This window comes from Plasmodium gallinaceum, assembly GCF_900005855.1.
Source record: "Plasmodium gallinaceum strain 8A genome assembly, contig: PGAL8A_v1_87, whole genome shotgun sequence".
NCBI lineage: Eukaryota > Apicomplexa > Aconoidasida > Haemosporida > Plasmodiidae > Plasmodium > Plasmodium gallinaceum.
This window is the reverse complement of record NW_021628251.1, coordinates 1098690-1110884: the sequence shown is the minus strand read 5'-3', so window position 1 is coordinate 1110884 and position 12195 is coordinate 1098690. Positions and strand designations below refer to the sequence as shown.

At 16.0% G+C, this 12195-nt stretch overlaps 3 protein-coding genes across 3 annotated transcripts; 1 reads left to right on the top strand and 2 right to left on the bottom strand.

Annotated features, from left to right (window-relative positions):
- Nucleotides 1-307: 307 nt before the first annotated feature.
- Nucleotides 308-1420, top strand: PGAL8A_00300200 (conserved protein, unknown function; the record flags this gene model as incomplete). The annotated part of the gene is made up of 1 exon (XM_028672002.1): nt 308-1420. The coding sequence occupies one exon, from the start codon at nt 308-310 to the stop codon at nt 1418-1420; it is 1113 nt and encodes a 370-aa protein (XP_028528598.1).
- A 396-nt stretch (nt 1421-1816) lies between these two features.
- On the bottom strand, nt 1817-3484 carry PGAL8A_00300100 (peptide chain release factor 1, putative; the record flags this gene model as incomplete). Its single annotated transcript, XM_028672001.1, has 8 exons — nt 1817-1954; nt 2083-2191; nt 2265-2329; nt 2423-2560; nt 2637-2783; nt 2902-2952; nt 3069-3251; nt 3407-3484. 8 exons carry the CDS (start codon nt 3482-3484, stop codon nt 1817-1819), a joined length of 909 nt encoding a protein of 302 aa, XP_028528597.1.
- A 608-nt stretch (nt 3485-4092) lies between these two features.
- Nucleotides 4093-11839, bottom strand: PGAL8A_00300000 (protein kinase, putative; the record flags this gene model as incomplete). The annotated part of the gene is made up of 5 exons (XM_028672000.1): nt 4093-4383; nt 4505-4639; nt 4994-11375; nt 11483-11606; nt 11752-11839. The coding sequence occupies 5 exons, from the start codon at nt 11837-11839 to the stop codon at nt 4093-4095; spliced, it is 7020 nt and encodes a 2339-aa protein (XP_028528596.1).
- Nucleotides 11840-12195: the final 356 nt, after the last annotated feature.

The following is a 12195-nucleotide window of genomic DNA, read 5'->3' as shown; positions in this document are numbered from 1 at the left end:
AGAAAAAAATAATGAATATATTAAAGTAAGTACATATGAAAATATGTAAAAAAACTATTCTATTTTAATAGAAGAAAATAAAAATAACATGAAATATAAAATAATAATTAAGATATAAATTCTATATAGAAAATATGTTGATATAAAATTTGATAATTTGTATAATAAAAACATTTAATTAATTCTGTTTCTAATTTACATAAAATAGTGTTCTAAAAAAAAAAAAAATAAAAAATAAAATAAAATAAAATAAAATTAAATAAAATCCTCAATATAATTAATCATTATATTAAGAATATTTTAAGAAATGGAAGAGGATGAAGATGCAGATGAAGAAGAAATAAAAAAGAGTAAAAAGAAATTAAAAGAAAAAATAAAAACTATTATAATAGAAGAAAAAGAAAGAAAAGATATAGAAAATAAAAAGGGAGATCATATAAATGAGAAAACAATAGAAAAAAACTTAAAAGAAATGGAAAATGAAGAAAAAAAAAAAAGAGGAGTAGAAGATAAACAATATAGGAAAAATGATGAAAAAGAAAATTTAGAAACTTCGAATGAAAAGAATAATAATAGTTATAATTACAAAACAATAAACAACTTTTTTTTTCGGAAAGATTCGAAGTTAGAAGATACGAAAATATGTGATGCATGTAATTACTGTGACGATACTTGCTTCTCTTTGTTATGTAAGAATTGCAAAAAAAAAAAAAAAAATTTATACAAAAAATATAAAAATTCGAAAAATAATAACTTAAAAATATGCGAAAACCAAATGAAAAAAATATTTTGGTTGAATAAAAAAATACATGAAAGTATAATCTTTACTAGTTATAAAAATGAGAAAAGAGATATTAAAAATAATAATAATGAAAACAAAAAGAAAGATGAAGAAAATACAAATAGTAAAAAAAAGATAGATACTTCAGATAATAATTATAGGAAATTTAATTCTAGTATCGATGATAAGGATATCATGTATAAAAATAATAATGATGAAGAAAAAGATAATTATAACACTTTAAATTATATAATTAACAAAAATAAAAATTATGTGCATTCAGAAAGTGACCGTGAAAGAACATCGGAATATAACTTTACTAAATATAAACAATATTTTACTAAATGTGAAATTGAAAGACATTGTAAAATAGATGACTGTTGGATAATAGCGAATGGATATGTTTATGATGTAACAACAATTATTAAATATCATCCAGGTGGAATTAACTGTATTTTAAAAAAAGCTGGTAAAGATACAACAGTAGATTATTATTTCCATTCAAAATATGCTCAAAAAAATTTTTGGGAACCCTTAAAAATTGGCAAAGTTGTCAAATGTAAAAAAGATATTTTAGAAGAAAAAAAGAAAAAAAATTTAATATCAACAAAAAAAAGAAATTTATGTATATTTATGTGATATATATATTTTTTCTCCTAACACGAAACATATATGTCTTATATATTTGTTATGATGAAAACCTTTACTTCATTTTTAAAAATAAAATTATATATTTTATAAAATATAAATTTTATATACTTAATTTTTCTTATAATCATTTAGCAAATATTATTTATTTTTAATTTCATGTTTTTTAAGGTTTATTGATATGATATAATTTTAAAAGATAGAAATTAAAATAAGCATTTGTTTTTGTATTAAATATATATAAATATATATTTATATATTCATTTTTATTTACCTTTTAAATTTTGTATATTTTGTATTTCATTTTATTTAATTATTTTTTTTTTTTTTTTTTTTTTTTTTTTTTTTTTTTTTTGTAGTAAAACAAACTTTATTATCATATTAAAATTATACATTTAATAAAAATTCCAATTTACATTTTTTAAAATATGACAAATCTATTTTTTTTTTTTTTATATGATCTGTAATATAACCTCTGAAAAAGTTGTATGTTCTTATTCTTTCACTTCTATTACCCACTTTTATCTATAAAAAAAAAAAAAAGAAAAAGTTGTAAAATTTAAATTAAAAATGTTTTATTATTATTTTAATTAAAAAAATTAAATGAATTAAACATAAAATATAAGAAAGTAAACAAAAAAAAAAAAATTTACCAATTTAACTCTTTCATTTTGAATTAAACTTTTATTTTCTTTAATTTTCATTTCCCTTATTTTAAGAATTAATCTTTTCATAGCTATTTTTTTATTTAATTCTTGTGTTCTATAAAATAAGAAGAAAAAAAATTATTCACCATTTATTATTTTTAAAAATAAAAATAAATTTTTTTTTTAACCTCTCTTCTTGGCATTCAGCTTGTATATTTGTAGGTTTATGTAAAATACAAACGCCTGATTCAATCTTAGAAATATATAAAAAAAAAAAAAAGAAAAATTACAATTCGAAGAATAAATTTAATTTTTTTTTTATTTATTTTGACTATTTTAATCATACTTTATTGACATTTTGTCCTCCTGGTTTGCTAGATCTAAAAGTTGTAATTTTTAAATCTTTCAAATTAATTTCATTTTTAATTTTTTCATCTTCATGAATAAAAATTGCAATTGTAGCAGTAGAAGAATGAATCTTATCCTTTATTAATTAAAATTAAAAAAAATATATGTTTTTTTTTTTTTTTTTTTTTTTTTTTTTAAATTAATTTAATTACCTTAGATTCATTATCTGGAACTCTTTTTACTTGATGAATTCCACTTTCATTCTTAAAAAGATCATACAAACTTAAACTAATTTCTTTTCCTTCTTTATTTATAATTATATTATCATTTGAACTTAATATTAACGAGTTACATATATCCTTTAGAACAAAAAAAAAAAAATAAGTAAATATATCAATAAATAAATGAAATAATATAATAATTATATTAAGAATATTAATATGTCTTATTAATATGTTTTAATTAAAAATTTTTTACCTGAACTTCTTTAACTGTACATTTATTCTTTTCAGCAAATGTTTTATAAGTCTTGAAAAAAAGAAAAAAAATAACATATAAATCATATTATGGATATTATTAATTTTACTTAATCTTAATTACAAAAATTTAAATAAATTACATTTTTTTTTTTTTTTTTTACGAACATTTAGTAATTCCTTTGACCACGATAAAGCTTCATTTCCACCTACAGCAGGACGAAATTCTATACGTATCAAATTTCTATTCTCAAATAGATTATCTTTCTTTTTTTTTAAATTTAGATGATATAATTTCCTTTTTAAAATATTATTTTTTCTTTTTATTACTTTTTTTATAAAATTGTTTTTCTAATAGAAAAAAAAAAAAAAAAAATTGCTATTCTATATTACTTTTGTGTAATAACCATTCTAATTTTATATTTTTTTTTTTTTTTTTTTTTTTTTTTTTTTTACATAATCACATTGTAATTTATTTTTAACAAAATACACATATTAAAACTTACTTGTTTTATATAAAAACTAGACACATAATTAAATAAAATACATAACAAAAAATTAAAAATACAAAATATTTTATTCATAATTAAATCAGGAATATTTTATTTAAAACTTCCATTATTATTAGAAAATCTTCATTTACATTTCTAAACTATTTAATAAAATCATATTTTTTTTTTTTAATTTAAATAAGATATTATAATTTTAATGAAACGTTGTTTTTTTTTTTTTTTGGAAAATTAATCACACATAAAAATAAAAAAAAAATTAAATAAGAACTTAGACTAACACTAAATATGATAAAAATTAATAAAATAAAAAGAATAATATTCAACAAAACATATATCAAATAAAAAATAATACAAAAAAAAAAATATATATATATATATATATATTTCATAAGATTATAATGTAATTTTTAAAATATAAGTAATCTATATAAATTTATATTTTTATCTTTTTTTTTCTTTATATTTAGCCAAAAGAAAAAATATATATATATATATATATATAAATTATAAATTCATTAATAAGCAAATAATTAAAAAAAAAATGTATTAATAAAAAGAAAATTAAAAACAGAAACAAATGTATTTAAAAATATTAAAAAGAGAATTAAAAAAAAAAAAAAAAATTAAAATATTTAAAATTAAAAAGAAAAGTAAATAAATAAAACATATAAAAAAAATAATCATTTTTTTGAATAAAATTGCTTTATATAATTTATTAAAGAAGATTCATTTTCAAAATTCTTTTTTATATTTACTCTAATCATATGAGCGTTGTATATAATGTTTAAATTATCTTCATTGCTAACAATATTAGAAGGGTTTTCTGTAGAATTTTCATAATCGATTATATTTAATGAAGGATTTGAATTCATTTTTTGGCTTATTTGTACATGGATATTTATATTTTTATATTTCAATAAACTGTTTTCAAATTTTGATGTTTCAACCAATGGAGTTATTCTACACTCACACTATTATTAAAAGTAAAACAAAAAAAAACAAAAAAAAAAAACAAAAAAATTAATCTAAAATTCTTATATTTTATTAAACATTCTTTTTTTTTTTTTTTTTTTTTTTTTTTTTTATCTTTACCTTAATTCCATTTTGAATTAAATTATTGTATAAAGAAAATGCATAAACTAATAATTTATATGCTTTAATTGTTATTACTACATTAGGAGAATGAAAATCAATTAGCATATTAGAATAATTATTTTTATTCACTTCCTAAATATTTAAAAAAAAAAAAAAATAATAAAAATAATGCATTTTTTATAACTAATATATTAAAACACATAAAAACATTAATTGCTACACTTAATTATAAAAAATAAAAAATTATGAAAATTTACAGATACAAATATTTATAAATTTATATTAAACCATTAGAAATATATAATTATATATGTATGTGTGGATATATAAATTATATTTATTAATATAAAAAAGAACATGTTAAAATTTAAAATTAAATATAAAAAATAATTAAAATAGTTTAGAATGTCTATATAAAAGATAAATTTGAAAATTTTATTATTTTGTTTATAATTTTTTTTTTTTTTTAAATTAATATATATTTACTTGAAATATAATACTTGAAATAGTATCTACAAAAATTTCAAAAGTAATATTATAAGTTGCTTTTGTTGGTGTTCTTTCAGAATTTGAAAAAATATCTGTTGATACTCCTCCATATGATAATAAAAGTTTTTGATTTTTTTGCGAATAAATATTAAAAGCAAAAGAAAACCCAAATAAATGATAATAGTTATTCATAAAAAAATCCCATACAAATATTTGATTGGAATCATTAAAGTAGTGAAAAAGATTATTTAAATAAATGATACAAGAAATTATATAATTCATGAATTTTTTATTCTTATGGTTTTTTAGTTCATACATTTTGCTTACTTTTTTCATTTTAGAATTTATGTGATCTTTTTCATCATATATAACTGAATAAAGGATTTTTAATATTTTTTCATCATATGTTATATCTAAAAAATGAAGTAATTTTTTTAAATTCTTATATGAAATATTCCCCTCTTTAAAATTGTTATAAATAAAATATGCTTTGCTACAATCTAAAGAAAGCATATCTTTAATTAGAGAAAGAAGAAAATCAGTGAATGTCCATTTAATTATTAAAGTGCTCAAATAATGGTCAAATTTTAGTAAAATATCAATAACATTATACAATATTATTAACTGATATATACAAAAGGATATATTAATTTCTGAATTATTGCCACTATAAATAAAAATATCTTTTTTGTTATCAACTGTAATTATATTACTATATATAATACTGTTTTCTCTTTTTATTGTTTTCTGTTTATTATTTTCAAAAAAATAATTTTGAAAAAAGGAAAATGAACTAGTAAAAACTCTGTTAAATGTATAATGAGGAATTAAATTTAAATATGCTTCAGTTAAATAAAAAGGAATATATAATAACTTATTATTTTTATCAATAAATGTAATTCTTTGATTAAATCTACTTCCAATCATACATTTTTTCTTTTCCTCATTTTCAATTCTTGATTCTAACAATATATTATTTTCTAATAATGTATGTGTATTTAATTCATTAGTTTCATTTAAACGTGATGTATTCTTTTTGTTTACTTTTGATATATTGCTATTGAAAACATTTTCTTGAAAATTTAAGAAAAAATTATCTTCTTCATGATTTCCTTTTTTTTCTGATAAAAAATATTCTTGTTCATTATCATTCCCATTATTATTATTTTCTTTTTTACTTGAATTTTTCTTATTATTACAAATATTTTTAAAATTTTTTAATTTTGCAGAATTTTTTCTATAAAAATTTTCTACAGAATGATTAATATTTTTTTCGTTCTTTTTCTTTTGGGAATTATTTTTGGAAAAACTTTCAACAAATTCATCAGATGGACTTTTTTGAATTTTTAATTTTTCAAAATCCTCATCTTCTTTATTCTCATAATTATTGTTATTTTCTTTAATTATTCTTTTTTTTTTTTGACTTATTTTCTCTGTGAATTTATTCTGTACCTTTTGCATAAAATTTATATCATAAAAATTTTTTTTTTTTTTTGTTACTAATTGAAATATAAGCGGTTGATTAAAAGTAGATAGTTTTTTTGATAAATTCCAGTTGAAATATTCAAATATATAACTGTTAATAACATCATATTCATATGTAGACTCATGTAAATAATGATAAGTATTATTATTTTTTTCAAATGGTAAATGTTTACATTTATTATTATATAACAAAATATTTAAAACATTACTTGATTCAATGGAAGAATTATTTTTTAATTTTTGCAAAAAATATTTAAATAAATCTCTCTGTATAACAATTGGAATTAATGGATAATTTAATAAACCTTCAGCGGTTATTTTATGCACTTTATCATTATGAATCATATTTCTATTGCTAATATTAAAATAATTATAATTATAATTATAATTATTATTATTATTATTAATGTTATTATTATTATTATTATTATTATTATTATTATTATTATTATTATTATTATTATTATTATTATTATTATTACTAATATTTATATTATTATTGTTATTATCATTATTAATGTTATTATTATTATTAATATCATTATTATCATTCTCATTCTCATTCTCATTATTATTATTATTATTATTATTATTATTATTATTATTATTACTATTATTTATATTATTATTGTTATTATCATTCTCAATATCATTCCCATTCTCATAATCATTATTATTATTATTATCATTATTATTATTATTATTATCATTATTATTATCATCATAATCATCATTATTATTGTTATTATTATTATTGTTATTATCATCATAATGATTATTATTATTATAATTCTCATTCTCATTATTATTATTATTATCATTATTATTATCATCATAATCATTACTATTATCATAGTTATTATTATTACTATTATTCATATTATTATTGTTATTATCATCATCATCATCATTATTATTATTATTATTATCATCATAATCATCATTATTATTATTATTATTATCATCATAATCATCATTATTATTATTATCATCATAATTATTATTATTATCATCATAACTAATGTTTTCAGAATTATTAATATTATTTTCATTATTATTATAATTATTTATATTATTATTACTACTATCAATGTGATTAATATTATTACTACTTATACCATTATATTTATTTTCATCATTAATATTATATTTAACATTATTAATATAATTTTCATTATTACTGCTTGTTTTTTTATCATCATTATTATCATTATTGTTAATATAATTTTCACAATTATTAATGATGTTCTCAATATTGCTTTTATAACAAATATTATTGCAATTAACAAAATAATTCTTATTATTTTCATTATTATTAAAATTAATAATATTATTAGTTCTATTATCAATGTTTTTAACATTATTGTTACTAATATAATTATAATTATTTTTATCATTGTTAATATTATTTATATCATTATTATTATCATCATCATCATTATGACTATCATTAGTTATATTAACATCGTTGTTATTACTATAATTATCATCTTTCAATTTATTGATATTTTCCTTTTTAAAAATATGAGATGAATTATTAAAATGATCTGAATAATTATTAGTTGTAGCACATTTCATTTGTTTGTTTTCATTAAAATTACAATATTCCAATTCTATGCTATTTTTTAAAAGTATTTTAATATCTTCTTTTTTTGCTAAATATATTTCTGACTCTATTCTATTGAAAGATATGACATTATGTTTATCTTTATAATTAGAAAATATATTAGAAGAATCATTAAATTGTATTAAATCATTTTCTTTGTAATTATCTATGTCATTTTTATTAAAAATTTTTTCTTCTTTTTTAAATTTTGGATTAATTAAATCCTCATTATTTATAATTTTGTTATTCCATGCATTTTCAACCATTTTATCATCTTTTCCCATATTTTCATTTTTTATACTATAATCAGGGTAAATTTCTTTATCTTTTTTTTTTTTATTTTTTTTTAGATCATTCTTATCTTCACTTTCTTCAACTTTTATATTTAAATTAAAGATATCAGCATACTCTAATTTACTAATATTTTCGTTTGTTTCATAATTAAATGTGCTAATTAAAATATATTTTAAAACCCTAAAAGCATCATTATCTATATAATTAATAAAATCATCAGAAAATGTTTTTTTTTTAATCATATTTTTTATATTTAATAATTTTTCCTCTTTTGTTTTAAACGGGATATGCCATAATTCATATAAAACTAATCCTAGAGAAAAGAGATCTAATTCTTCATAATCATATTTTTTTTTATTTAAACAATTATAAAAATATTGATTATAAGAATGAATATAGAAATCTTTATATTCTTTTGATTGTTCATTCGTATTTTTATCTATCATTTTTTTTTTTGCATCATTTCTAAAGTAATTAAAAACAGAATTTTTTTTATCTTTTCCAATATCTTCTTCATAATTTTCTCCGTTTTCTTCATTTTCTTCTTTTTTATCATCACCTTCAGTGCAATTTTCTTTTTTCTCTGTATCTTTAGTTTCTTCTAAATTATGATCATACTGTTCTTTCATAAAATCATTAAAGTAAGAAGAATTATTTGTATAAGAATAATGATAAAAATAAAAATAATCTATCATATTACAAATGCTATAATTTACAATCTTGATATGAACACCATACTCATCATTATCTATATAAATATTTTGTGTATTCAAATTTTTAATATAAATTTTCCGTTTATGTAAATAACTAATTGATTCTAAAATTTGTCTAAAAATATTCCAAATTAAATATTTATTATTTTGAAAAAAGTTATTTTCAATTTCTCTTTCTAATATTTGTCCTTTACAATATTCACACTGAATATATAAAATTTTTTTTATATTTTCTTTTTTATTTAATATATTTTTTATATATTGAATATTTTTTTTAAATATTAAATTATTATTACTTGTAATAATTTTCTCTTTGTTATTTTTCACATCTGAAATATTTCTTTTAATATTCAAATTTTTATTATCTCCATATTTTTCATCAATTATCTTTCCATTAATATAATGCACACTTTCCTTTTTATCAATAACTTCTTTAATTTCTTCTTTTTGTAAATTTTTATTATTCATGAGTAAAATATCATCTCTCATCGAATCTTTCATATTTATAGTAGTATCTGATTCTTTTAGATCTCCTTTTTTATCTTTATTTTTATTTTTTTTTTTGAATTGAAAAAGAGAATTGTTTAAAGTATTATCATCATAATTACTGTTGTTATTATCATAATCTTTATTATTTTTACAATTTATTATATCATCAAAATATATCACTTTATTTTTGTCTAACATATTAGAATTATAATTGTCTTTTTTTTCATCTTTTTTCATTTCTTTTATTTTTTCTTTACTTTCTTTATTTATTTGCTGATTGGAATATTCATTTTTCATATAATTTTCATAAAAGTTATCATCTTCATTAGAATTATTTTCAAATATTCTTTTTAAAATTAACTTTTTCATTATTTCATTTATTTTATATATTTTTCTTTCTCTATTTTTTTCATCATTTATAATTTTTTCTTTTTCAAACCAAGAGAAGTGATATCTAGCTAAGTATTTATGTTGTATTTTTGCTAACTTTGCTAATTCGCATATTATTTTTTTTATGTTTATTTTACGAATCATTCTATAATGATGTATTATTTTTTTCAAACATACATGATTTAATTCATTTAAAATGTGATATAAATTTTTCTCATTTTTTTTGCTAACAACACAATTTTTATTAGCATAAAATTGATATTCACTACAAAAAAAATTAATAGATGGATAATCAACTAATTTTTTTTTTTTTTTTGAGGAACTATTTAAATTATTTATATCATTTAAAAATTCTTTAAATATTTGTTCATTTTTTTTATTTTTTTTTTTCTTTCCTTCTTTTTTATCATTTAAAATATTGCAATATAGATTAAATCCTCTATTGCAAAATATAATATGATTAAGAAAAAATGTTAAAAAGTGAAAAATATTTAATAATATATATGAATGAATAATATATACATTCGTATCAATACTATGTTTTACTATAAATGTGTTTCTATAATAATTTATAACAATATTTTTAACAATATAAAAATTCTTAAAATTATTTTCTCTGCATTGTATCATATTATATTTGTTAGAAAAATTTACTAAATTTTTAGAATTTAATTTATCTTCTAATGTATCTATTCTTTTTTCATTTTTTTGCTTTTTGTTAATTTCTAAATTTTCATTTATCATACAGCTGTTTATAGAAGAAAATCCAGAAATGCTGTTGAAATCATATATATTTAAAATATATTTTTCATCATTTATTATATTTTTGTAATTGTTATTTTCAAAATATATCTTATCTGTTTTATTTTCTTCATTATCTCTATGAATTTTATATTCTTTAAAATAATCATTAAAATTTACTTTTTTATCATTTTCATCATAATTAATTATTTTTTCATTTTTCTCCCCCTTTTTAGATTTACTATCATCTATTCTATATTTCATTTCCTCCCATAAATTTTTAAAATCATTACTAAAAGTCTTATTAATATATTCATTTAAAAATATACAAATATCAAATAAAGTTATTCTCCCATAATTTTTTGCACATATTTTTTTAATATTTATATTAATAAAATTCAATTGTTCTTCATTTAATTTAGCATTCATATTTATCATAACATTTGGATAAGAATTAGGATATTTATTTTCACAACAAAAGGTTATTTTATACTTTTGAAAATCATTGTCAAAATTAAAAAAAACACAAAATTTTAAACAATTATTTATATTTATCTCATCATTTATATTAACTATTATAACAGAATTTAATTCTTTGCTTTTTTTTAAAAATTCTTCATTGCTCATTATATCATTTGGTAAATCTTCTTTTTTTAAATGTCTATAAAAAATGAACAAAAAAATAAGACAAACAAAATATAATATCTAAAAGGTATTTTTTTAGAAATAAATTGAAATTTTTCTTTTTTTTTTTTTTTTTATATATACCCAATATTTTCTATATATAAAGGAAAATAAATATGATGTAAAGCTAAAATTTCTTCTATTTGTTCTTCATATAACTCCTTATATTTTTCTTCGTAGCATTTTTTTTTTGGCTTTTTTTTGTTCTCTAAAAATATAAAAAGAAAAGATTTGTAATGTTATATTTGTTAAAATACTACTAGTATATATATAAAATATAACATTTAAGTTACATAAATTTAAAAAAAATTTATAGAATTTGTATTTTATATTTTTTTTTTTTTTTCCGACACCATTATTTTTAATGTTATGATTTCTTTTCTTTTTTTTTTTATTCTTCTTAGTATTAATATCATTTTCTACAATTGAGTCATTAAGCATATTAAAATTAAAAAGAATTTTGAAATGCTTCTAAAAAAAAAAAAAAATTCACAGATTTCCAATTATTTTTTTTTTTTTTTTTTTTTTATTATACACACAAAAAAGAAAAAGAAAAATAAAAAGAAATTTAAAAAGAAAACTAAATTTTAATTAAGTTTTTAACACTAATCATTTATTCATTCATTTTTTTTTTTTTTTTTTTTATATATATATTTTTATAATGATAATTTTAAAGAATTTTTTAATTTTTAATATATATTTTTTTTAATAAAATTTTCTTTTTTTCTGGGTTCTTTAAAAATGTCACATATTATCATTTTAATTATTCATATTAAAAAAAAAAAAAAAAAAAAAAA